We start from the raw sequence: 27,974 nt of genomic DNA on the forward strand, positions 1-27,974 counted from the left end.
GTTTAAATATTAGAAGAACAACAACACTGACATTTCATTGTAAGTATCTATTTACTTATTTTGGGCATGTAAAACTAATTTTGGCAGCAAAAGCATACTTTGGTCATTCTGATGACTCACAAATCCCTCACTGAAACTCAAGTTTGAATTATTTAATCTAATTGCTCCTTTGAAATTACAGGTTGAAGAGAGAGTGTGAAGAGCCCAACTGTGATGCACTCTACGTGATCACTTGACAAATGCATTAGTAAGGGGTAAGGCGGCATGTAATTAAACATATGTCATAAGTATTTCAAATTTTATAATTTTTAAATACCAATTGCCATTACCAATATGCCATTGTTGGGAGGTGGTGGGGGAAGAAAAAAAATGACGGTCGGCTCAAGTATAACTGCATCTGAATGAAGCAAATAACTTGTACAAATCTGTCAAGATTCATAATCCTTTTTACTCAAACTAACAGCAGTAGATCAACATATGCAAAGTCATTTGGGACTGTTAATCACATGCATGGAGCTTTGGGACAATGAAAATTGGCAGCTTTAACAAAATTACTTTAACAAAGTTACACAATACCATGGTCAGGTGGAGGCGGTGGAGGCAAAGGAGGTAAAGGCCGTGGAGGCGGAGGTGCCTGGTTAGCTGAAGGACTTAATACGGCTGTGAATAGATCTTCCACTTCCTTTCCCTCCAGTTCTTTATTTGGAAAATAAAGGTGATAATGTTAGTAGGAATTAAACTCATGTGATATATAGATTGTTTATTAAACTGCTTAAATACTTGAAAATAAATACCTGGAATTTTGTACAGCTTACTTAGAATTGTACCTGTACAACAAAATAAAATTTTCAAGTCATTTGTCAGAAAAGCTTCAGCAATGTGACATGAAACAAATACATTGTGGGCGGGTGGGAAAAACATCTTACCATCGGAGACAATTTTCTCAAGATCAGGGCTAAGTATTCGGTCTAGTTGCTCCTCGGTCAAAGGTCGGGAACCTTGGCCTCCACTTGACTGGGAAACTGTAGATGGATCCTCTGAAATGGGCCCAATATCCAGTCCAGCTAAACAAAACATTAGTTGCGTTATTGTGACAGAAATCAGTAAGTGCATTGGAAACTTGTGTTCTGAGAAGTTGGCAGTACTCATTGTGTCTTCTAAAATCAGAACTTTTTTTTGATTTATTGCCAGTAATTCATTCTGAATAAGATATTGTAGTTCGTGGAAGTCCGGTGCAAATTGTTACTCAGGCAGAAGTAATCCAAATATTGCAAAGCCTAGAATCATAGAACGTAATAGAGCACAGGAACATATAATCAAGAAACAAATCTATGATGTAACATTCTATGATTTTCAACGCATTACTGATTTTTTTTCTTCCCAAGCTGTCCAGTCTAATCCCACTCTCACACCTTTTAATAATACTCGTTTTTAACCAACTATTTATGGACTCTGCTTTAACAATTGTTGATGACAGAAAATTCCAAATTCTAAGCAGTATAAAGAAGTTGTTTGTCATCTCTCCATTAACTCTTGGTGTGATTCAATGAAGTTTCTATCCTTTTGTTCCTGTTTTAATGAAGAATCTAATACTATTCACATTTAAGGTTATTGGCAAAAGAACCAGAAGAGGCATGAGGAAAAGCCGCTTTAGACAACGAGTATTTAGGATTTGCAATGCACTGCCTGATAAGCTGGTGGATACAGGTTCAATAATAGCCTTCCAAAGGGAATTGGATAAATACCTAGAGAAAATAATTGCAAAAATATAGGAAAGAGTGGGGACAGTGGGACAAGTGGATTTGAAAGAGATGGCATGGACTTGATGGGCTGAATAGCTTCATCTGCTGTGCTATTTTATGGTTACAGCTCTTCAGAATTTTAAGACTTATGTCAGACTTAACTCCAAGTATTGCTTCATTACCGTAATGTCTCATCCTCGCTAACATCTAAAATAAATCAACACTATCTCCTCACTACTTTTATACTCTTCATACTGTTACACACAGGGTAAGTGAAAACTGCTGAAATCAGTGTTCCTTCCCAACTGTCTATAATCAGTAAGCTTTTGAGAGAATGATGTGTGTGTGCTTTTTTAATTTGAGTAGGTGGACAATTTGAATAACCAGCAGCAAGCTTTTCATGGGTTTAAATAAAGAAAGAGGGCTGTTTATTTACGTGCTCACCCCGAAATCTAACGCTATGGCATGCACTCTCAGAATCTCACACAAAAACACACTCAAGGTTAGTACAGATGAAGAGAATAGTACACTTTTAGGTTATAAGCAAATAAGCTAGTTCATAATTCATTTAACTGTCTTGTTCTGGAAAACACGTGTTGCAGGTGTGATGAAGATGTCTTCACTACTGAAGGATAGTTTCGGTGAGTTCAACTGCTGAAGTCATTTACAGAATTTTCTCGAAGAGACGGACTTTCTGCAGGGCACCAAGTTGGTTGTTTGTCGTCTTGTTACCAGAGGTCAGTTTACTGTATTGGTGGACCCTAAAAGGGACGGGCTCGGAAACTTTACAATGTTACAAACTCTGGTCTTTTAAGGCATAGGTATTACTCCTTCTCTGCTGCTGCTGTCTCTCACTTTCTGCAGACCACACTTGAATTACAAAGGGACAATCACAGCTGCCTTACTATGTGATTCCTCACAATTTCAGTTCCTTTTCCAAATATGTTGGTGGTCTTGGGCTGATTACCCATATCCTGGTTTATTGTTTTAAGACACTCATCCAGAGGAGAGTTTAGATGATACCCTCCTTTGCTTCAAAGAGACCCATTCAATTCAGGAATGTCTCCTAATGGGCTCAGGATGGGTGTAGTTGACAACACTTAGTTTGGAACATACCCTTTAGGCCTTACAACGCAGTGAGGCAGTTTTTGAATACACAAGCCAAGTCATCTCACCTTCGGAGGTCATCTTTGCAACACGTTGTCCACTTGTTAAATGGAAAAGTTAATTTCAAGGAGCCCACATTAACTAGTTTGTATCTTAGAAGTTATGAATATGCCATGTCTACCTGGCATAACAACTTGTGCCATTATTTTTGTCATGTCCCTCATTTGGTAACTGAGAATTGTTTTTAGAACACCATATAAAAATCAACATACTATATTCCAATTTCTTTAAAAAAAGCTGTTAAATTTGGTCAAGCACATCATCCCCTTCAGAAATCCTGCTGACTTTACCTTATAAAAGCTTAGTAATTACATCCTATATTGTAAACTCCAGATATTTATCAAAAATACTAGCACTTATACACTGCCTTTAACCTAGAAAAGCATCCAAAGGCCCTTCATAAAAGCATAATCAGACATTAGGAAGGATGGCTAAAAGGTCAGTGCATTATATACATACACAAGTTTGGATTGCCTTGATTTGGCAAAACTTCCTTTACTTTCCCCACTTAATATTTTTTAAATTATTTTCTCCAATTAACCCTCTTGGAACTCTTCTGTCTGCTTATCTACACAACTGGCTTTTTTTTCCTTTTGTTTCTCTCATTGCTTTTACTTTCAGACAGCAGTTATTCAGGATCCTGTCCTTCACACTTCCTCTAGATGCATCCTTTATTTCATTACCTGTCCCATCACCACTCCCTTTGACCTTGCACTGTGCTGCCAGGCCTGCAGAATATTTCCAGCATTTTCAATTTTTATTTCAGATTTCCAGCATTTGTAGTATTTTGCTTTTGTATTAGTGTTTAATTCACTGCTACTGCTGTTCCAGAAACTCCCACCTTGAAGAAGCTCTGTTCACTCCGATGGGGTTTCCTTTTGTCTCCTCTACCTTGTTAATTTGTACTGCTTTCCATTTCCCTTCTTGTGTTTGATCACATATCTGCCAACTTGCTTTCTTAGTCATATCTGCTTCCTTAGCAACTGTCTGTGGCTCCAATTTATGTCCACTTCAATTCCAACACTTCATCTTTTGGACTATCATGAAACTAACATTTTTTCATTATAACGGTTGATTGTAAAGTAGATTAATGGGTGTGAGTGTAGATGGTTCTTGTCTGTGAGATTTAATTGAATTAAAGTCAGATAGACTGCAAGCTTGAAATTATCAAAAGTAGTTGGGGCTAAAAGGCATTTGAAATGCTAATAAGTAAACATGGATAATGGCTTAGCATGTAGGGTGTGAAGGAAATTTGCATTTTTAGATAACTGAAGGGTTGTTTGGGTTTCAAAGGGATGATAGGATGTTTCAATGAACAAGGTAAGCAAGGCCAAGCTGTATGTTTATTTTTCCCAAAGGTACTGTCCATAATAGCAACATGAAAGATTTTTATATTTACGGGAAAAGTAAATTTCCAAAGACTTGTAGAACAATGGAATTTACAGATTAAAGAGAGAGAAAACATATACAAAAAGAGGGATGGAAGACTATGTAGGGGTGTGGCAGTGTAAAATCCTGAAAGGTACACCGTGTGACAGACTTGGAGTAAGCCTCTAGCCACTTTTGCAGAAGCTTGCTGTGTCCAGTAACTAAATTTGTGTTAAAAAGCCTTTGGAATTCCAATGTCGAGTGGTTGCTGTGGTAAACTTGCTGGCTTGCGTATTTAAATTTAAAATCTATTTTGGGACTGTTGCCTTAAAGTGGGGGGGAGTCAGAGGTTAATTAGCGATTTTGGGATTTGTTACAGTATTAAGTAACTGTGATCTTATGTATGTGCTTGAAATCTTTTCTTTTGTTAATAAATATTTAATTTAGTTTTTAAAATCTCCAAAGGTGTTAGTGGACTCATTACTTCTGAATTCAGTGCACAAATCTTCTCATAATAAATACAAATCACAAAACCATTGTGATAGCGTGGCCAAGTTTCACTTGTGGATTTGAGGTGTGAATGGCACATATCACCTGCCAAGTCATAACAGGATCCATCACAATTACAGATATCTCCCAGACTTTCAGCACTCTGCTGTTCTAACCACATCCTGAGATAAACACTAAATGCCGTGCACGCCACAGGCACACTCGAGGCCTCTCTTTTCAGCAGCACCATCTCAAAGCTGTCTTGGTCCACAGTTTCATTTCATTTCATCCATCACCTCATCCAGCACTTCAAGAAAAAGGCTGCATCTTCCTTTCAGATATGAAGGACAGCAAGATTCAACAACTCAAGGGTACCAAGACACCTCTGAATCCTTCCTCCCCTCCACTACCCTCTGACCCCATTCCTTCTTCCAATCTCGACCCTTACCGTGTATTCACAATACCCTCTTACTTTCCTTCTCTGACCCTGAACGATCGCTCCTTAGCCGAGGCCTCAGCTTCATTTCTTTACTCCCCCATCTCAATGAATTGAGCTTGTCACTACAGTGAGCTCTACTTCTTGCCACCCACTCTTCCTCTAGGCACTTTTGTTTCTTTGTTTGTCCCATTACCACTTCCTTTTTCCATGTACCAAGAAATCTTTTGTCATTTAATCTCTCCTGCTCTCCACCCCATCATAGGCCTTTTTGTCATTTTTCCAACCCTCTTCTCTTTTACATGTTCAAAATGTATTACATTTCTAATTTTTCCCAGCTCTAGTAAAATGTCACAGACCTGAAATGTTAATTTTCTCTCCACATTTGCTGCTAAGGCCTACTGAGTATTTCCAGCATTTCCTGTTTTTATTTCAGATTTCCAGTATCTGCAGAATTTTGCTTTTGTTTAGAGCATTCCTCACGACTCTGGTTATCCTCCCTTCAAGAATATATTGGCCCTCACAATGTTCAAGGTCCTACATTATACCCATTGACATGAGTTGATAGTGTGAGGTTGTAGACAGCTAAAGGCACTGCCACCAATAAAGAGGCTGAGAAAATTGGGATGCAAAAGAGGCTAGAATTGGAGGAACGCAGAGTTTACAGAGGGTTGGCAGAGGTGACAAGAGATAGGGAGGATATAGTGTTATATATCCAAGTTTGCAGGCAACACTGCTTTAGGAGGCACATTAAGTTGCATGATGGGAGTAGGAAGTTATTAAGGGGCATGGACAGACTAAGTGAGTGGGCAAAAGTATAGCAGGTAGAGTTAAATCAGAAGTAGTGTGAGGTGGTAATGAGTCTGTAGTTCAAGGGCAACTTGTCAGAGCTTCTAATGTACCATAATGAAGCCATTACTTTATTATTTACTTTTATCTCAGTCTATTTACACATTATTACTTAGTCCAATGGTTGGTGCACTACAGGCACTTAATTAGGTCATTAAAGCAAAATGATAACAAGAGTAAGAAATAAGACTAAGAAACATAAGCATACGATCCAACTAAGAAGTCATAGTTCCTCTAAACATTGAACCTCCTACTGTTGTGACATTATTTCTCATATCTCCAATAGCAAAGCTGGTAACATTAGAGAGTGTATGTTCCTAAGAACTATTTGCTCCAAGAAAGTTGCAGTCTTGCCAATAATCAGGTGTAGTGATAAGAATTACACATGCATATATTTACATAATCTTATTCTTTCTCTCCCCACCCACCCCTACCAGTTTTTCAGTTTTTTTGGATGCCTTCTTTGTAACCAACCATCTCTGTAGTGAGCCAAATCCTGTTTGAGCGGGGCATCTCATGGTGTATGCCGTTAAATAGACATTTTCCTGTGTCCTTCATCTCAAAAATGTTTTGTGCCTGATTTGCTAGAAGTTGATAGCAGCATGAAAGGCCAAGGGTAGCTGAGTAAATGGCGGGACCAACAGTGTAACCCCCTCAACAAGATTTAAGGACTAAAAAAGCTGCAGCACAGAGGGATTTGGGGGTCCTTGTGTGTGAATCTCAAAAAGCTAGCATGCAAATTCAGCAGGTAATAGGAGGGCAAATGGAATTTTAAACTTTATTTCAAAGGGAATGGAGTATAAAAATAGGGAAGTCTTGCTAAAACCATACAAGGCACTAGTTAGACCACACCTAGAATACTGTGAACAATTTTGGTCCCCTTATCTAAGGAAAGATGTACTGGCATTGGAGGCAGTCCAGAGAAGGTTCACTGGGTTGATCCTGGGTCTGGAGTGATTTTTGTATGAGGGGAGATTGAGTAGGTTAGGCCTGTACTCATTGGAGTTTAGAAGAATGAGAGGCGACCTTATTGAGACATTTAAGGTTCTTAAGGGGCTTAACAGGGTAGATGCTGAGAGGTTGTTTCCCCTTGTGGGAGAGTTTAGGATCAGAGGGCATAATCTCAGAGTAAGGGGTCACCCATTTAAGAAAGGTGAGGAGGAATTTCTTCTCTCAGAGGGTTGTTAATCTGTGAAATTCTTTACCGCAGAGGGCTGTAGAGGCTCGGTCGTTAAGTATGTTCAAGGCTGAGATAGACAGATTTTTAATCAGTAAGGGAATCAAGGGTTATGGGGAAAAGGCAGGAAAGTGGAGTTGAGGATTATCAGATCAGCCATGATCTCATTGAATGGCAGAGCAGACTCAATGGGCTGAATGGCCTACTTCTGTTCCTATGTCTTATGGTTTTATGGTGGTGAAAGAGGGTGAATTACAGTCAAATCAGGTATAGAAAGAAAAAAAAGAGTGGGAAAAAAAGAACGGACAAAAAGGGGGGAAAGACAGAAAGGAAAAGAATGAAAACTTATTAAATTTAAAGTTTACAAAACCTCAAAACAATTTGCTGCATGTAGGAATGAAGTTGAACAGTTTAAACTGTTCCCTTGCTTTGTTAGACAAGTTGATTGGCATTGCATTATCAATTTTCGTATGGTTAAAAGGTTAGTTACGTACTTAATCACCAGGCCTAACTTTCTTTGGCAAGTTTAATGGGCATTTAATAGTCTAACCAGCAAGTTCTTAAAAATAACAGGAAAGACTAAGGACAAGATTCTGTTTGTGAAAAGCAAACAGCGTAAATTGACCAGCAAGTTCTGGAGATTCACAACTCATGGGTACATCTCTTAATCCCCTGAACCTGTTGGCCAATTTACGCATTAATGACGTGTCATTAACCAGCTGCCATTTTTTTTCAGCAACATTTAACTGGTTATCCTCGAGCCAATTTGAAACATGTTATCTTTAATCTTTCAAGTATCCTTAATACGCCCCCCCCCGGCCATCTTATGCATCTTTAGAGGCCTCAACACTGTTCACCACAATTATAGATATATCTAGTTAGGATTATAGAATGCCTCCTCACATTCGACTCATATGACTGCTCTTTTCCTGTACATGTCACTACCTGCATTAATTTCTAAGAACGGACCATGGAAAGTAGATACAAATTCAGTAGAATAGTTACCATCCATCTAGGCTACATTTTCTAATGAGTTTTAGGATCGAGGTTCAAGGTCAACATATCAACAAAACGGTTTGAATTCCTAGTTATTCTACTTTCTAAAACTGATTTTAAAAGTTTCAGTTTAGTCAATTGTGTGCAAATATTTGAAGCAAATGAGTTAGCCACGGTAAAGTTTGTTAGTGCCATAGAACAAACAGATGGAGCTTTGGAAAGGAGGTTCTCAAAAACACACACAGGCATGCACATTTGCTTTTGATAAAGACAAAAAGCACCAGACATGGGACTACTGCTATCCACCATTTAGTCTCTTACCAAATGGAGAAGGTGAATTCTCGACCTGGAAAGTGCATAAATCAAGACCTACAGGACCCAAACCAGATAAAATGGATGAATAACTGGGAAATGAAGACCAAAAAAAACGAAAGCAGCACACACAAGTATACCCAATTCAACAGCATGCGACAGTCATTGGGCAGTACAGCATAAAGTAGCATAATCATTCATTGTTAATGTCTTCAGCTAATTGCATCAAGCAGCAAAGCAATTTATAGCAAAAGAAATCTTGGGAAAAAAAATTCAAACAGCTGTTCAGGCACAAAAGTGTCTTGCTACAAATAAGAACTAGATAAAAAGCAAGAGAAACTGAGGCAAAGTGACATGTTCAAACTTCACAGGAAGCCGCATTCTTTTCCACTACGAAGATGCTGTTCATGAGCTCCACAGCATTGCACAAACATACCTGACTCATCTCCTGTTTTTCCCAGTTCATCAGAAAGTATTCCAAGGATATCGTCTTCTGTGGTAAGGACTTCTGAGAGATCAGCTAGTGGGTCATCTCCGTTACCTGCAGAACGATCAAATAAACTTTTCAGGAAAAGGCAGTTCAGCAACCACTTGCACTTACATAGCACCTTCTCTGTGGATGTCCAAGGTCATATGATGTTATTCAAAGAAAGGTTTGGTTTCCTGACCAACATTACTCCCTCTGCCATGCAGCATGAAGGAAAAGTTCAGTCATTCAGCTAATCAATGTTTGTGAATCTTACTGCCTATGTAACAGTCACCACATTACAAAAGTCGTTAAGTTCAATATTTTGAGATGTTTCAATGATGTGATTTGCTATAGACTGCTGGGTCAAAAATAATCATGAGGACAGGATGTGCTACGAACAGGCAAGAAAGATAGGTGCAAACAGAAAGGTTACACTAAAGGAGAATTTTGACCAGCCCAAATTAAACTGGGAATTCCCTTACAATTATGAATACTACTTCAGGTAAAACAACTATCACACAATGAGGGAACCTAGGCATAAACTAGTGAAAGTCAAGTTTAAGAGTGATATAAGGAAGCACAAATACTGCATACAGTATAACTGATACCTGAAATGGTCTTCTAAGTGGGGCAGTGAGGCAAAAACTCGGTGGAGTCTTTTAACACGCAATTTAATGCTGTGCTGTAGAGACCATAGGTTGGGACAGAAGAATAAGTCAAATGGGGCAAATGGTTTACCTTATCTTCACCTAACTTTGCAGTAAGGTGCTATGCAAGTGTACAAAACTCAGCAATTGTGACCTATATCAGATCTTTGAAACAAGTAATGGCCGTCAAAATAGAGTCATAGAGGTCTACAGCACAGAAAAAGGCCCTTCGGCCCATCAAGTGTGCACTGGTCAAACAAGTATTTAACTATTCTAATCCCATTTTCCAGCACTAGGCCTATAGCCTTGTATGCCATGGCATCACAAGTGCACATCCAAATACTCCTTAAAAGTTATGAGGGTTTCTGCCTCTTCCACCCTTTCAGGCAGTGAGTTCCAGATTCCCACCACCCTCTGGGTGAAAAAAATTCTTCCTCCGCCTCTTGATTTAAATCTATGCCCCCTGGTTATTGATCCCTCCACCAAGGGGAAAATTTCCTTCTTGTCTACCCTATCTATGCCCCTCATAATTTTATACACCTCAGTCATGTCCTCCTCCCTCAATCTCCTCTGCTCCAGGGAAAATAACCCCAGTCTATCCAATCTTTCCAGCCCAGGCAACATCCTGGTAAGTTTCCTCTGCATTCTCTCTAGTGCAATATATATATAATAGCAATATATAAAAAGCACATGATGGAGGTGCTTTTTCTTCCTTAATGGCAAACATTAGTACTGAGTGTTGTATGTCCCATACATACCTTGCCCACCCTGTTGTTTTGTAGCCACCTGAGTTGTAGCTGAACTCAGCAGCGGATCAGAGGAAGGATCCAAGAAATTTACATTTGCATTTGGTACTCTGTTTGGTAGCTGAGATGATTCTTCATCAGACAGAGCATCCAGACTAAGCTTGCTCTGTTGACTTGCAAGCAGCAGGTGTTTTCCAAAGAAAGCTTCCTGTAAAAGGAATGAATGGAGGAAATAACTAATCTCATCTTCTGCACTTCAAAATAAACAGAGGCTATGGTTAACTTTTGGAAGTGATTGATCAGTGGCTTGGCTTTGGTTGGGTGGAACCAATTTTTTTTTCAAAAATCATCCTCTGACTTCAACATGCCAAATCAAACAAGGAAGTGTGGTTTGGCTATTCATTATTTCATTGGTGGTATATTCTAAAGGTGAATCAAAAACAGAATTGTGAATATTTCATTCCATGATCTATATTGAGTGCTTTAAATATTTTGGTTCGAGTTGGGAAGGAAGAAGCAAAGACCACCTCCAGAAATTCAGGGTGCTCATGGCCTTTCGTTCTACTATGTGCATTTGTGCAAGGATCATTTAGAGGAACACTACCGCTGCACGAATGATCCATGGGTAGCTGTTTATTCATAGATAATAAATCCTCCCTCTTTTTGTGCTCATTATAGTCTTGGAAGTCAGTACACCAAAGGATTGTGTTTTTTCCCTACTTTGGGAGCCTATGGCCTGATTTCCAAACTTCAGCAAAATCTGAGCCAGGATAGGTCTAACTGCCAGCACAAAGCTAGCCAAAAGTTCACTGAGGCGACTGAGCACAATTCTGCAGTGCCAGCTTGTTTGATTTATTAGCTAGAACTTGCAGCACAGCTTTGGCTCTATGCCAGAAACTAGCCTAATGGGAGCAGCAGAAAATCTACCCTGCAGCTCAAATTTCAAGGGATATGCCACTTAAAAATTAAGGGGCTATATATAGGGACAAATATTGTTTTACCCTTCATTAAGAGTTCGATATATACTTGAAGATGAACAATTTACAGGGCCTTGGGGAAAAGAGTGACACTAATTGGTTAGTTCTTCCTGTGAATTGGCACAGGCACAGTGGGCCAAATGGTTTACTACTATGTTGTAAGATCCAATGAGACAGATTTTAACTTGTTAGTGTTACAGCTGTGGGTGGAGGTGAGGGGGTGGAAAAAAATACCAAGCAAAAATTAAAGAAAACCAAACCCAATGTGGAGATATGAAATAGCAAGCGGTGGAACAGTAGAACACCCAGCTCCATGGCCGGGAAAATAGATGCAATGCATCAAAGTTGGGTTGGAACGATGTTGCCCTGTTTGGCACTCCAGATCATTTTTCCAATAGCTCAGCAGTACACAATACCTGTCAGAAGGTGGCAGTCTGCATAGCACAAGGGTGCCATTTGCAGTGCTCTGTACTCTTATGGGATCTTAGCTACCGCAAAAAGTTCTATACCTGTCTATCTGTTGCTCCCTTTCCACAGGAAAATAATTTACATAGGGCACTTTACAAATAAGGCCTCTGCTATATGTTTGATACATTTATAAACAGACTGTCTGATCCATGTTGTGACCAGCTGTGCCTTGATCTGATGACATGAACAATTAGTGCAGGTTAAATCCCACTCAGATTGCTTAATACTTTAAACACAGCTGAAGAAAAACCTGGAAATAAAAATATAGTATTCATAAAAGAGACCATGAAACTGTCAGATTGTCATTAAAACTTACCTTATTCACTAATGCCCTTTAGGGAAGGAAATCTGCCATTCTGAACTGGTCTGGTCTATGACAGGAGGCAGTCCTATGATAATGGTGCTCATTCTTAAGTGCCCTCTGAAATGGCCTAGCAAGCCACTCAGTTGGCCCACCATTACTTTCTAAAGGCAGCTAAGAATGGGAAATAATGGCCTTTTATTAGTGATGGCCACATTCTGAGAACTGCAGTTTTTAAAAGAAGTAATGATCTTAAGACCCATGATAATGGTGGAACAAGCTGCCTGCAAGTCCAGAGCTAAACGTAGCTGTGTGACAGCCTTCTTTGTGCAATGGGCAAGTTTCTCCAACATGTCCAGGAAACGACTGCCTGAGGAACCAAAAGTGGGGAGTGGCGTATGGATGAGTATATTAGGAACACAAGATATATTCATACCTACCTTCCCTGTCCTCACAATACTTAATTTAACTGCTACGTCAAAAGCTGGAAGCAAAACTGCTAAGAACTTGTGTTGTTAAATCCAAGTCTTGCAAGGCAAAGCCGAACCAGAAACAAAAATGTATGCATCAATAAAAATGGAGGGAACATTTATAACTTTCCAAAAAATTAAAAAGCAATATTAACATTTACAGAGTTTAAACCCATAGGTTGGGCCATCTAAACACTCAATAACTGCATTATATTAATGAATAGCTTTCCAGGCAGCAAGGGTGCTGCTGAATCTGGTATGCATTTGTAGGTAGAGCGAGGCTTGCTTTGCTCAACAGTGTAACCTCGACAGAGCCAACATTTATCGTTCTTTGCAAAATGCAGCATGGTGTGCTGGTGTGGCTGACTCTTCAACTCACATTCCACCCAGTAAAGTTCCTTACTACCAGGGAACCTCATTGCAACAGAGCAGCAGCATCAGCATTGAGATCTAACCTTCAGGCCTGATCAAAAAAAACAGCACCATGCAACATTGTACAACCTCCAAAGGGTCCAGCTTTGTCAGTGTACCAATATATGTCTTCCCTCCCTTTACACCAGGCACTCTTATAGCTTTTCTGATCAAGAATATCAATTTAGTGCCCACATGTTTAGTATCAAGCACTTATGACACTATACCTACCAGAAAAGCGAGCTGTAACTAACTAAGCTTATTTTTTGGAGGAACCTTGTAAAAAAAAAATTAGGGCTTTATTCCAACAGTCTGAAGTGACTTCAAACCCAGATCTCAGAGGAAACAAAGTCTCTTATCATTCCATTCTACTTACTCCCCTCAGTCCAACACTTTACAAACCCAACTTTCTGCTCGAACCAGAAACTATGTTCTCCCCTGTGAAAAGGTTGCAGACAACACACTTGCAGTTCATTTGAAGTCATAAGCTGCATCATCTGACATCTTGTCTAGTTCATTATTGAGCTTCTTTGTCTCTTAGCAACAATTATTAAAGATAATGACAACATTTCTCTCACATTTTATTAACAATTTTACTGTCTTTCTGCCTGCCTATTCATTTTTTTGTTTTTTCTCTGGACCTCATTAATTCATAGCAGTTGCGATACTTTCAAATCTGGAAATATGTTTTTAGGGTATAGGATAATATGTAAAAGGAAATGCATTTATCAATACAGGCAGAGTAATGGTACAAGCAGTAAAGTTCTTGCATCCCAACTAGAACCTGTCACAATTGTTACCATTGATATCATTCAGGAGAATTTACTGTACGAAGCCACTTTGTTAAGGGGGAGGCTGTGGCATAATGGTCTTGTCACTGGGCTAGTGTTCCAGATACCCAGGGACCCCTGGGTTCGAATCCCACCACGGCAGATAGTGCAATTTGAATTAAATAAAAATGACTGTGAAACCTTTGCCAGTTGTCGCAAAAACTAATTAATTAATTAAATCAGGAATTGAAAGTTAGTCTCAGTAATGGTGACCATGAAACTATCATCGATTGTCGCAAAAAACCCATCTGGTTCACTAATGTCCTATAGGGAAGCAAATCTGCCACCCTTACCTGGTCTGGCCTACACGTGACTCCGGACCAACAGTAATGTGGTTGACTCTTAAATGCCCTCTGAATAAAGGAAATTAGGGATGGGCAATAAATGCTGGCCTAGGTAGCGACGCCCACATCCCGAACGCATAAAAAAAAATGCTCCCACCTCAGAAGAAGCAAAATGCACTTGCCTTCACTGAAACCCTGTCCCTTTGCAGTTGATCAGCTAAATGAAACAATGACGTAGTGATGTCTACTTTCGAAATGGTAATGTTCTCAAGAGCAAATTAAAATTTTGTTTTGAAAATATGGTCTACAGAGAGGGAAGATGAAGTGAGGCACCATTTGTCGAGTAACCATACCTGTAGGTATGCTGGAAAAATCTCTTCCAATTTGTTCTTTTTCTTCCTGTATCGTTTTTTCATTTTCTCCACAATCTCAGGGGCAGCAGCTACCTCATCGCCAGGTACCTCTGGTAGTTGGTCCACCCAACCTATTACAAGCAAAAAAGGAACATGTTAAATGCTTTCATTTTAGTTTAATTTTGGGAGATTCAATGTTTATCTGTAAGGCAAGATAAAATCTCAACTTGAGCACAGCTACAATTATGAACACAGAATGTACTCATTATATGTGACTCAGCAGTCCTGTGGCTTTTAAGCTAAGATCAGAGGTTTAACACTGAACTGGTTGTTGATGATACCATATCATGCGACCTATTTGGAATGCTTTCCTCTGTTAAACTTATTCGAGTTAAGAATATTAATTGTGATCTTCCATATATATTTCAATATGCAGGATTTGAGTTATCCATTCAGATGAATGTTAATAATATACAAGGTTTAGGAGAGCACCAAGGTTCACAACTTCTAATTACAGTGGTTTGTGCATTAAATGATGCAGGCTTCCCAATACATTACTGATGACTTTGGGTGATCCATTTGCCTTTTTGGTAGCAGCCATGAAATATGCTGGCTGCCAATACTGTTTATTGCTCGTGAGCAGGAATGTAACTCTCAAGTCAAAACAATTAAACTAAATTAACAAAATCAGGGACAAAGTCTTAAAGGGAAACTACAAAAACAAAAGACAAAATGCAAAGGAAACTTACCAACATCAAATCAAAATGTGATTAAAGGGATTTATAAAGACCCCAGTCTCAACAGCGCCCACCAATCACGGAAGGCCTCAACGGTGCCGGCGGACACTGCGTGCTCCCTCACCAGGGTCACCCGTCCACAGACATAGCCATGGAAGAGGGGCAGACACTCGGGTCAGATGACCCCCTTGATGGCCAACTTGGCCAGGCCCAGGAACAAATTAGTGACATGGAGATGCCGGGGATTGAACCCAGGGCCTCGTACATGCAAAGCATGTGCTCTACCACTGAGCTATATCCCTACATGCCATTACTCATTATAAACTTAACATTACAAAAGCAAAATACTGTGGATGCTAGAAATCTGAAGTGAAAACAGAAAATGTCAGAAATGCTCTGGTCAGGAAGCAACTGTGGACACAAAAAAAGAATTAACAATTCAGGTTAATGACCTTTGATAAAAAGCCATTGGCCCAAAATGTTAACTCTGTTTCTCCCACCACAGGTGCTGCCTGACTTACAAGACAGGCTTCTCCAAAACATTATTCCGAGTATTAGTTTTTTTTTTGAGTGTGCTAAGATAGGATACTTGCTTAATACAACTTCCTGCATATTTGATCGATCACTTACCGTCCTCCTTCCCAGCCATCATTTCAGAGACTGAGCCAGTAGAGTTCTTTCTGGACAGCGAACGTTTTGTCTTATTCTGTCCTGTCCGACTCCTCTGACGCACCATAAACCCTCCAATTCCTATCAGAGCGAGGCAAGAAGTGAATATAGCTAACATGACTCTGAACTACAAATAATCAAGGTTGTATCAGTTAGGGTTCTTAAACCTATTACCTGCAAAATGCAGTTGTTTAGTGATGGATTAGATTTTTATGTTGCAAAAGAGATCACATTGCCATCCATTCCCCAAGACTGACTTTCAACAACTTATTCCGATTCAGTGCAACATCCCAAGATACTTCACAGGAGGGTGAGGGGTGAAGAGAGAAAAATTGCAACACTGTCTGAGCAGGAATGGGGAGGAGAGTAGGAGGGAAGACTAAAGGTGAGGCTGAAGACATAGCTTTCAGGAAGTTTTGGAAAATGACTGAGGAATTTAAAAGTATTGCAAAGAACATGGCTTAATGACTGAAGGGGCCATCACTGATCATAAAATTGAGGATGCAGGTAAAATGTAGAGATTGTAGAATGCCGCATGGACTAAATGGGCCAAATGGCTTCATTCTATGCCATAATGATTATGACTCTTCATGGATGTAGAGTGGAAAAGAAAACAGAGGAATTTGAGAGTGAGGGCATTTTGTAATCAATGGAATCAGAAGTCAGTGACTGGGATGATGGATGAATGGAAATTGATAGTGTCAAAATGCAGCTGGCAAAATTAATTTTAAAAGTTGAGAAATTCTAAATCTTGGGTTTACACAAGCAAAGCTCAAGCAATGCAAGACCATCTCCTGTAGGTGGTCTTAAATTTCTTGGCATTGGTGTGCTCAGCAGTCAGATCATCTCTTAAAACTAAAGTTACTAACTTAGCTATCGCAGTTTAAACAGGATATCTCAATTTATTCCTTCCTTCTGTGAGTAGTTTCTTTCCAACAATTTTCCCAAATCCACTCCTGAAAGAGGGAATTTTTACCCAGGCATGGCAGCGCAGAGAGAGATCACTCTCTGGTTATCTCACTCAAGTGCTCGTTCTTAACAGAAGATTTTGTAATGAAACATGACAGTCTCTTTTCCTGGAAAAGGTATCACTATTGAGCTGAAAATCATGCTCAGACCAATTCATTCCTAACATGGTCAGTACATTGTGATGTCATTATTGTGCCTGAGATCAGCGAATAATGGGCAGAACGCGGCCTACAAACTGGTTTTTATGACTGAGCTAATCAACAGATAAACCTCCTGAATAACCAGGGTTCCACAATTTAAAAAAATCAACTAAGGTCCTCCAAGTTGTTTAGTGTTGATACCGTAAATCTCTTCTTATAGTTATCGTTTGGCAATAAAGGAAATTGGGAAATGTCTTTGTTTACCAACTTCACAATCAAAGTGATCAATATTTTATTGTATTTTCACTGTACATATCTTAAATGGTGCACCAAAATATGTGTTCACCTACTTGATTGAGAAGTCAATTCCAAAAAAAAATCAAGCATATGCAAAGAAAAGCACCCTTAATATCCTGATATACTATCAAAATACAATTAGGTCAGAAATGGGGACATTTACTGATGGTTGCATAATGTTCAGATTGAGAAGTGTGGGGAAAAGGACAAGCATTCTGACATAAGCATCCTTACTTTAACTCAAAAGGCTTCTGGACTTTTCAATCTCTGAATCATAAATTTGAGCTGAATTCCTTGAAGTTTCAACTGGTCCTTACAAATTACAGTCTTTTTCAGTAGTTGTGGAAACTAGCATTTAATCATCTACATTTATATTGCTGTCATGTAAAAGGACACAGCAGCACTTAGAACAATGAAGTGGACTACCAAGTAGAAAGAAACTGGTTTAGTGGGGGTCATAGGGACATGAGTAGGGGGTGGGTGTGAAGGCCCAAGACTTGGTCAAATATATGGACTTTTGAAGGCAAGCAAAAAAATGTTTAGGGGTGGAATTCCAGAGGGCACAAATGCAGCTTCTGCAGGTCCAGCTTCTGACAGTAGAATAGAGCATAGACAACATTCTGGAGTAAGAGGTGTTGACAGGGACATGTGGTTGGAGATGGTTGCTTAGACAGGGAGGAAGAAATTGAAAACAAGGATCTTGAAGTTGATTTGCTGGAACACAGGGGACCATTAGATCTTCACAAAAATGTGGTTCAGAGTTGTGTGGTTGGAGGGGATTTGGATAAAATGAAGATTGTGAATGATGATGGCACAACCCCCACAACCTCCCTGTCAAAGGAGAGCACAGGGGGCGAGTGAATGAATGTTTAAAAAATTGTATCATTTCATTACGCAAGGCACTTAACAGAACAAATAAATGCCTTGGTTTTGGATATATGCCCCTGATTCGAGGTTAGAAAGCATGAATTATATGTCAATCCCCAATGACAAAACAAACAAAAAAAAATAATAACACAACAGAGGTAACTTTTGTTGCAACATTACCCTTTTGTCCCCACTCATCCTAGACCCTACACTAACCATAGTCAATCGGAAGCCTGAACTCCCAGGCCTCTACCAATGATGCGCTAGCTGAGCTGCTGAGAAGCACTCAATGTGACCCAGTATTTGCACATCTAATTGCCAATGCTCAGTGGAAATGTTAATTGTCTTTGATTAGCATGGCAGCATAATGAGATTGCAATACACACCTCAATATTTTGTGGTCTAGTGTGTCGATGTTCCAGTACACTAAGCCACTCCAGGAGTAGCTCTCAAGAGAAAGTAGTTAATTGAGGATCAGTATTACATTAACAAGAATGTACTTGTTTGTGTGGGTTAGTAATTAAAACGTCACTGCACTGCAAAGTCTATAATTTAAGGTTGGTGAGATAAAAGTAACTTGAAAATAATCAACGATTGGGATAGTTGGGATAGTTCCTGTGCTCAAGAAAAAAGTTGTGGGAAAGGAATAGGAGAATTTGGATGAGAGTAGTCGGAACGTTGCAAAGGGGTCAGCAAATGACACCATGAAAAAAGAACAGAACAAAGACTTGCATTTATATACAGCCTCGGTTCGAACATGAACAAAAGAGCTGAACTCCCAACGTGAGGTGAGGAGTGACTGCCCTTGACATCAATGCCACATTTGACTGAGTGTGGCATCAAGGAGCCCCAGCAAAACTAGAGTCAATGGGAATCAGGGGGAAAACTCTCTGCTGGTTGGAGTCCAAAGGAAGATGGCTGTGGTTGTTGGAGGTCAGCCATCTCAGCTCCAGGACATTACTGCAGGGTAGTGTCCTCGGCCCAACCATCTTCAGCTGCTTCATCAATGACCTTCCTTCCATCATAAGGTCAGAAGTGGGAATGTTCTCTGATGATTACACAATGTTCAGCACTATTCGCGACTCCTCAGATACTGAAGCAGTTCATGCCCAAATGCAGCAAGACCTGGACAACATCCAGGCTTAGGCTGACAAGTGGCAAGTAACATTTGCGCCACACAAGTGTCAGGCAATGACCATCTCCAACAAGGGAGAATCTAACCATTGCCCCATGATATTCAATGGCATTACCATCACTGAATCTCCCACTATCAACATCCTGGGGGCTATCATTGACCAGAAACTGAACTGGACTAGCCATATAAATACCGTGGTGACAAGGGCAGGTCAGAGGCTAGGAATCGTGAGACGAGTAACTCATCTCCTGACTCCCCAAAGCCTGTCCACCATCTACAAGGCACAAGTCAAGAATGTGATGTAATACTCCCTACTTGCCTGGATGAGTGCAGCTCCTGAAGAAGCTGGACACTGTCCAGGACAAAGCAGTCTGCTTGATTGGCACCACATCCACAAACATTCACTCCCTCCACCACCGACGCACAGTAGCAGCAGTGTGTACCATCTACAAGATGCACTGCAGGAATTCACCAAAGCTCCTTAGATAGCACCTTCCAAACCCACGACCATTACCACATAGAAGGACAAGGGCAGCAGATAGATGGGAACACCACCATCTGGAACTTCCCCTCCAAGTCACTCACCATCCTGACTTGGAAATATATTGCCGTTCCTGCACTGTCGCTGGGTCAAAATCCTGGAACCCCCTTCCTAACAGGACTGTGGGTGTACCTACACCACATGGACTGCAGTGGTTCAAGAAGGCAGCTCACTACCACCTTCTTCTCAAGGGCAATTAGGGATGGGCAATAAATGCTGGCCCTGCCAGCAAAGCCTACATCCCATGAATGAATAAATAAAATATAGCATCTCTCATGACCTCAGGATGTCCCAAAGCAGTTACAGCCAAATAAGACATCTAAAAGTGTAACGTAACGTAGGAAAAGTGGCAGTCAATTTGTGTACATCAAATGCAAAATTTTCTTTTGTTCTTTTAAGATATAATTTGCTGACTCCTTTGTAATATCCTGACTTTGCAGCATCGATGCCAGCCTTCAGTCAATTTGATTCACTCCATGTGATATCAAAAAATGATTGAAGGCACTGGACAGCACTCAGGCTTGGGCTGATAAGTGGCAAGCAGCATCCACACCAGGCAATGTGCCAGGCAATGACCATCTCTAACAAGAATCCAACTAGCTCCCCATGACATTCAATGTCATTACCAGTGCTGAATCCCCACCAACATCATCCTGGGGGCTTATCATTAACCAGAAACTTAGCTGGAGAAACCACGTAAACACTGTGTCTACAACGGCAGGTCAAAGGCTGGGAATTCTTTGGCAAGTAACTCACTTCCTGATTTCCCAAAATCTATTCATCACCAACAAAGGTCACGTCTGAGTGTGATAGAATACATTTCGCCTGCCCGGATGACTGCACCTCCAACAACATTCAAGGAGCTCGACATCAACCAGGATAAAGCAGCCTGCACCCCTAGCCAAGTTGCTCCAGTGCAGCTACAATATAGGCATCAGCCCAGCAAAGTGGAAAATTGCTCAGGTATGTCCTGTACACAAAAAACAGGACAAATCCAACATGGCCAATTACTGCCCGACCAGTCTACTCTCTAGCATCAGTAAAATGATGGAGAGGTCATCGACAGTGCTGTCAGTGGCACTTGTTTTGCAAAAACCTGCTCACTGATGCCCAGCTTGGGTTCTGCCAGGGCTGCTCATTATGATCTCATTATGACCTTGGTTCAAACATGGGACAAAAAAAGTTGAACTTCAGAGGTGAGTGACTGCCCTTGACATCAAGGCAGCATTTGACCAAGTGTGGCATCAAGCAGCCCTGGCAAAACTTGAGCCAATGGGCATACAGGAGAAAACTCTCTGCTGGTTGGAGTCATACAAAGGAAAATGGTTGTAGTTGTTGGGGATCAATCATCTCAGTTCCATGACATCACTGCAGCATTTCCTCAGGGTAGTGTCCTAAGCCCAACCTCCTTCAGCTGCTTCGTCAATGAACTTCCCTTCATAAGGTCAGAAATGGCGATGTCCACTGATGATTGCATAATGTTCAGCGCCAATCATGACACCTCAGATACCGAGCAGTCCATGTTCAAATGCAGCAACACCTGGACAATATCCAGGCTTGGGCTGACAAGTGGCAAGTAGCATTCGTGCCACACAAGTGCTGGGCAATGACCATCTCCAACAAGTGAGATTCTAACCATCACCCTGTGACATTCAATGGCATCACCATCGCTGAATCCCCCATTATCAACACCCTGGAGGTTACTATTGACCAAAATCTGAACTGGACTAGCCATATAAATATTGTGACTACAAGAGCAGGTTGGAGGCTAGGAATCCTGTGGCAAGTAACTCACCTCTTGACTCCCCAAACCACACCTACCATCTAAAAGGCACAAGTCAGGAGAGTGCAGGAATACTCTCCACTTGCCTGCGTGAGTGCAGCTCCAACACTCAAGAAGCTTGACACCATTCAGGAAAAGGCAGCCTGTTTGATTGGCACCACATCCACAAACATTCACTCCCTCCACCACCGACGCACAGTAGCAGCAGTGTGTACCATCTACAAGATGCACTGCAGGAATTCACCAAAGCTCCTTAGATAGCACCTTCCAAACCCACGACCATTACCACATAGAAGGACAAGGGCAGCAGATAGATGGGAACACCACCATCTGGAACTTCCCCTCCAAGTCACTCACCATCCTGACTTGGAAATATATTGCCGTTCCTGCACTGTCGCTGGGTCAAAATCCTGGAACCCCCTTCCTAACAGGACTGTGGGTGTACCTACACCACATGGACTGCAGTGGTTCAAGAAGGCAGCTCACTACCACCTTCTTCTCAAGGGCAATTAGGGATGGGCAATAAATGCTGGCCCTGCCAGCAAAGCCTACATCCCATGAATGAATAAATAAAATATAGCATCTCTCATGACCTCAGGATGTCCCAAAGCAGTTACAGCCAAATAAGACATCTAAAAGTGTAACGTAACGTAGGAAAAGTGGCAGTCAATTTGTGTACATCAAATGCAAAATTTTCTTTTGTTCTTTTAAGATATAATTTGCTGACTCCTTTGTAATATCCTGACTTTGCAGCATCGATGCCAGCCTTCAGTCAATTTGATTCACTCCATGTGATATCAAAAAATGATTGAAGGCACTGGACAGCACTCAGGCTTGGGCTGATAAGTGGCAAGCAGCATCCACACCAGGCAATGTGCCAGGCAATGACCATCTCTAACAAGAATCCAACTAGCTCCCCATGACATTCAATGTCATTACCAGTGCTGAATCCCCACCAACATCATCCTGGGGGCTTATCATTAACCAGAAACTTAGCTGGAGAAACCACGTAAACACTGTGTCTACAACGGCAGGTCAAAGGCTGGGAATTCTTTGGCAAGTAACTCACTTCCTGATTTCCCAAAATCTATTCATCACCAACAAAGGTCACGTCTGAGTGTGATAGAATACATTTCGCCTGCCCGGATGACTGCACCTCCAACAACATTCAAGGAGCTCGACATCAACCAGGATAAAGCAGCCTGCACCCCTAGCCAAGTTGCTCCAGTGCAGCTACAATATAGGCATCAGCCCAGCAAAGTGGAAAATTGCTCAGGTATGTCCTGTACACAAAAAACAGGACAAATCCAACATGGCCAATTACTGCCCGACCAGTCTACTCTCTAGCATCAGTAAAATGATGGAGAGGTCATCGACAGTGCTGTCAGTGGCACTTGTTTTGCAAAAACCTGCTCACTGATGCCCAGCTTGGGTTCTGCCAGGGCTGCTCATTATGATCTCATTATGACCTTGGTTCAAACATGGGACAAAAAAAGTTGAACTTCAGAGGTGAGTGACTGCCCTTGACATCAAGGCAGCATTTGACCAAGTGTGGCATCAAGCAGCCCTGGCAAAACTTGAGCCAATGGGCATACAGGAGAAAACTCTCTGCTGGTTGGAGTCATACAAAGGAAAATGGTTGTAGTTGTTGGGGATCAATCATCTCAGTTCCATGACATCACTGCAGCATTTCCTCAGGGTAGTGTCCTAAGCCCAACCTCCTTCAGCTGCTTCGTCAATGAACTTCCCTTCATAAGGTCAGAAATGGCGATGTCCACTGATGATTGCATAATGTTCAGCGCCAATCATGACACCTCAGATACCGAGCAGTCCATGTTCAAATGCAGCAACACCTGGACAATATCCAGGCTTGGGCTGACAAGTGGCAAGTAGCATTCGTGCCACACAAGTGCTGGGCAATGACCATCTCCAACAAGTGAGATTCTAACCATCACCCTGTGACATTCAATGGCATCACCATCGCTGAATCCCCCATTATCAACACCCTGGAGGTTACTATTGACCAAAATCTGAACTGGACTAGCCATATAAATATTGTGACTACAAGAGCAGGTTGGAGGCTAGGAATCCTGTGGCAAGTAACTCACCTCTTGACTCCCCAAACCACACCTACCATCTAAAAGGCACAAGTCAGGAGAGTGCAGGAATACTCTCCACTTGCCTGCGTGAGTGCAGCTCCAACACTCAAGAAGCTTGACACCATTCAGGAAAAGGCAGCCTGTTTGATTGGCACCACATCCAAAAAAATTTACTCCCTCCACCACTGCCAAACAGTGGCAGCAGTATGTACCATCTACAAGGTGCACTGCAGGAACTCAATAAGTCTCCTTAGACAGCACCTTCCAAACCCACGACCACTACCAGCTAGGACAAGGGCAGTAGACACTTGGGAACACCACCACCTCGAAGTACCCTTCCAAGCCACTCATCATCCCTGACTTGGAATTATAACCACCATTCCTTCACTGTCGCTGGGTCAAAATTCAAGAACTCCCTCCCTAACAGCACTATGGGTGTACCTACACCACATGGACTGCAGCAGTTCAAGAAGGCAGCTTACCACCACCTTCTCAAAGACAATTAGGAATGGGTAATAAATACTGGCCTAGCCAGTGATGCCCACATCCCACAAATGAATTTTAAAAAAGCGTCTCAGCACCCCAATCACCACCTTAAACATTCACTCCCCCCACCACCAATGCAGTGTGCAACATCTACAAGATGCACTGTAGCAACTCGCCAAGCCTCCTTTGACAGCATCTTCCAAAACCATGATCTTTACCAATGGGAACACCACCACCTGCAAGTTCCCCTGCAAGCCACAAATCACCCGGACTTGGAACCATATCGCTGTTCCTTTACTGTTGTTGGGTCAAAATCAGGAACTTCCTTCCTAACATACTGTGGGTGTGCCTGCACCAGATGGACTGCAGCGGTTCAAGAAGCTGGCTCACTATCACCTTCTCAGGGGCAATTAGGGGTGGAAAACAAAAGCTGGCCTAGACAGTGACATTCCCATGAAAGAATTTTTAAAAATCCTACTCTTGAAATTCTTCCACCCTTTATCTATAATTGTCTTAATTTTCATGCTTCCCACAACTTTTTTGAGCAAAGAAACCATTCTCAATCTAATCTGTTATTTTTGTGCAACTTTTATTTCACTAAGCTTGCACCTGTCTGGTAAATTATACAAATAGCAAAGTGGCAATGACTAGATAATCTACATTTGTGATGTTGATTGAGAGGTAAATAGTGGCCAGAACACAAGGGAGAGGTTCTCAGTTTTCCTCTGAAATAATGCAATGAGATCTTTTACATTCGCCTAAGAACATCCAGGGTTTTTAAATTCCTATCTGAAAGATGGCACCTTAGATAGTTCAGCACTCTCTCAGTAATGCACTGCAGTTTTGTACTCAAGTGACATGAGTGGGACTTGAACTCTCAACCTTCTGACAGGGTGGTCAATTCTGGTTGAAAAATTAAGGGGCATTTTGCTGTGTAGGTGCTGGCAAAGCCATTGGGAATGGGAGGGGGGTTCTGGTGAACCTGTGAGAATGCAGGGGACAGGCCCAACTTGCCCTGGTTCTGATGCTGTCTTCCAGATCCACCTCCCCAGATACCCCTGGGACAACCCTGAACACAAGCCGTGAATTTGCCACACCCATGCATGCACCTGCCAAGGCAACAGAAATCCAGGACAGAACATGGCTCAGGAAGGCCTAACCTGGGATGAAAGGCCAAATTACTGGTGGTTGTGAGCTCTATCTTGACAAAATGATAGACCCAAGTGCAGAAGCAGATATGAAGTGAATATGGATTCAGGGCCTAGCATCATAAATGGGAAGTGGGCAAGGGAATGGGAGGCAGCTAGAAAGAAAATCAGTAAGAGGAAGAGGAACTGCTGCAAACCACCAACTGTCTGGCATTTGCTGAGCTGCTTTTATATATCAATCAAAACAGAGAGGGAGAAGATGGTGATTTATTCTCTGGTATTTGTCAAGTATTTTAAAATGTTACAAAGGTACTTTGTGTAAATTTAATTCTAAACATTCCCATCATCAATTACATCAAATGTTTATTATAAAGAATATAATCACAGGTCTTAACTCGAGCCACTCCCAGCACACAGAAAATAGTCTTTAATCTAGTTTTACTTCAGAGTCTGGTGGATTATGTCTGTTTTAATCAGATTCTTTACCAGGTCTGTATGGTTTCCTTTTTCTCTTCTTTAGGTTGTCTGTCCCCTCAGCTCCTTTACAGTCATCATCTGCTGCTTCCCGCTCTGGACTGGTAAGTGTATCAGACTTTGCATCACAGTCCATTAGGTCAGCTGCTGCAATTTTAAGATTGAAGGGTTAACTGTATGTACAATAGGTAACCTTTACATCATTTTTACACAACATAATACTAAACTGTGTTGCAAATGCCTCCAGAGATTTTAGATTAGCCATCCCCAAAGCACTCTGCATCAATTACTATACGTGCAAGTATGAATTAGTCATCTCATGGAAGAAAATAATCTCTCTAAGGAACCTGTGCTTGCATAAGTCAGGTTAACTTTTACCATTGCTGTATATAATGCTTCTTCAAGGGAGCTAACTTTCTTTATTCACAGGAGCCAGCACTGTGGCTCTAAGCCAAATGAGGAAGATTCCTCCAGTGCATAGTACATACTTAATTTCTAAACCTGTTTCTATTAAATAGGCTTATGATTTGTTGATGGGTCAATGAAATCTTCTCCAGCAAACCAGTGGACCAAACATGATGAACAGAGTTTAGCGAAGGGAAAAGAAAAGGTTGAGGGATACAGATGGTTACAGGGATGGGGGTGGGGGGAGTGCAGTTGAGGGAAGTCATGAAGTGGTTTAAACATGAGCATGGAAATTTAACATTTGTTGTGTTAGGAAACTTGGAGGCAAATGTAGATCAGTAAGAACAGGGGCAATGGGCAGAATTTGGCAAGGTAGTACAGTTCTGCCATTGTCCTCACTTCTTTAGTCACATCCGTCTAGTCAGTCTGCAAAATGGTTCGCCATCAGTTGAGCTTCTTGGAACGCGAGACTGTTTTATATAGCATTATAGGGGAGTTTCCAAACTCCCTGCTAGCTCTGTGGTTAAAGGCATGCTCAAATGAGAATTGATATTCCATTCAATCTGATGCACAACTTACTCTGTAGCCAAGTGACTGCCATGGGAGAAGGTGGATTGGGTGGAAGGGGGTGGTGAAAGAAAGAGTAGTCGGAAGAAAGGGAAGGATGCTTGAATTCTTTGCCTATAGAGAGACTGAAATTTCTGGGTTTTGGAAGTGTTGCACTTTGTATGAGAATTATTCTGTGTGCATACACGTGGGCGTCCTGTTTTATGTGCAGGAATCCCATGATCATGTGTTTATTAAAGACAGACAGACTTGCATTTATGTGCAATATCTCAGAACTGCAGGACACCATGAAACGCTTTACAGTCAATGAAGTATCTTTTTTGAAGCATGGCCACTGTTGTCATGTAGGAAATGAGACAGCAATACGATAACGATCAGATAATCTGTTTTTGTAATGTTAGTTGGCCAGGACCCAGGGAAAACGACCCTACTTTTCCTTGAAATAGTGCCATGGGATCTTCTACATCCACCTTAGAGAGCAGTTTGAGCTTCGAAACAACATCTCATAAAAAGGCAGCACCAGTGCCAACTGGATTGTCAGTTTAGATTTTAGTGGTCGGTGTGGGGGTGGTGGGATTGCATTTTTTTTCATGCATTTGTATTTAAGTTTTGTGAAGGCTGAATTGGCACAGAGAAGTTTGGATTTTTTTAAATGAGCCCTCACCTTCCTACAGAATTGTTTGGTCTACTCACGGGTTTTAACCACCAAATATCTGGACATGTCTAAATTATACTACAGAAATTATTCAAATTTATGCAGATGTGCAATTACACTACTTTTAAACTTAAAGGGATAGGAATTTGTGTAGTAATTGGCTAGGGGCATACGGAAATCACACACAATGAACAAATGTACTGATTATTGCTAATAATAACGTGCTTCAAAATTTAGATTTCAAAGTTCAGAGTTTATGCAATGCTTCGATGAAATGTAAAATTTACAATTCCAGAACAGCTTTAAAAAGGCATTGCAGATTTAGGATTCAGGCAGACAGCAATCACGTTTTAATTAGAACATCTATAGTTTGCTATTTGACATTGAAAACAATGTGGATGCAATGTGAAATGGCGAAACTGAGAGAAAAACAACTAGAAATGGACAAATTAGCTCCTTTTAAATAAATGTATATATCCAATCAGTTTAAATTTATGTGGCTGGCACCAC

At 41.1% G+C, this 27,974-nt stretch overlaps 1 protein-coding gene and 1 non-coding gene across 11 annotated transcripts in view; both read right to left on the minus strand.

The window, feature by feature from the left end:
* Positions 1 to 27,974, minus strand: part of kmt2ca (lysine (K)-specific methyltransferase 2Ca) — a 471,931-nt gene that overhangs the window by 102,385 nt on the left and 341,572 nt on the right. For 9 of the 10 annotated variants that reach the window (XR_005942627.1, XR_005942628.1, XM_041184363.1 and 6 more), the window contains 9 exons: positions 25,850 to 25,984; positions 15,860 to 15,979; positions 14,493 to 14,623; positions 10,411 to 10,606; positions 8,973 to 9,077; positions 8,546 to 8,593; positions 927 to 1,064; positions 795 to 827; positions 577 to 696 (listed from right to left, as the gene is read on the minus strand). Coding sequence is in view for 8 of the 10 variants with exons in the window: in XM_041184363.1 (XP_041040297.1) it covers positions 577 to 696; positions 795 to 827; positions 927 to 1,064; positions 8,546 to 8,593; positions 8,973 to 9,077; positions 10,411 to 10,606; positions 14,493 to 14,623; positions 15,860 to 15,979; positions 25,850 to 25,984 (1,026 nt within the window). In the remaining 2 variants the exon portion in view is untranslated. The remainder of the gene's footprint in view (positions 1 to 576; positions 697 to 794; positions 828 to 926; positions 1,065 to 8,545; positions 8,594 to 8,972; positions 9,078 to 10,410; positions 10,607 to 14,492; positions 14,624 to 15,859; positions 15,980 to 25,849; positions 25,985 to 27,974) is intronic. The other variant, XM_041184365.1, reaches the window with a different exon arrangement.
* trnaa-ugc lies at positions 15,460 to 15,531 on the minus strand. Its single transcript has one exon. It is a non-coding gene; the product is annotated as a tRNA-Ala (tRNA).

Source organism: Carcharodon carcharias, chromosome 3 (genome assembly GCF_017639515.1).
Source record: "Carcharodon carcharias isolate sCarCar2 chromosome 3, sCarCar2.pri, whole genome shotgun sequence".
In the NCBI taxonomy this organism is placed as follows: domain Eukaryota; kingdom Metazoa; phylum Chordata; class Chondrichthyes; order Lamniformes; family Lamnidae; genus Carcharodon; species Carcharodon carcharias.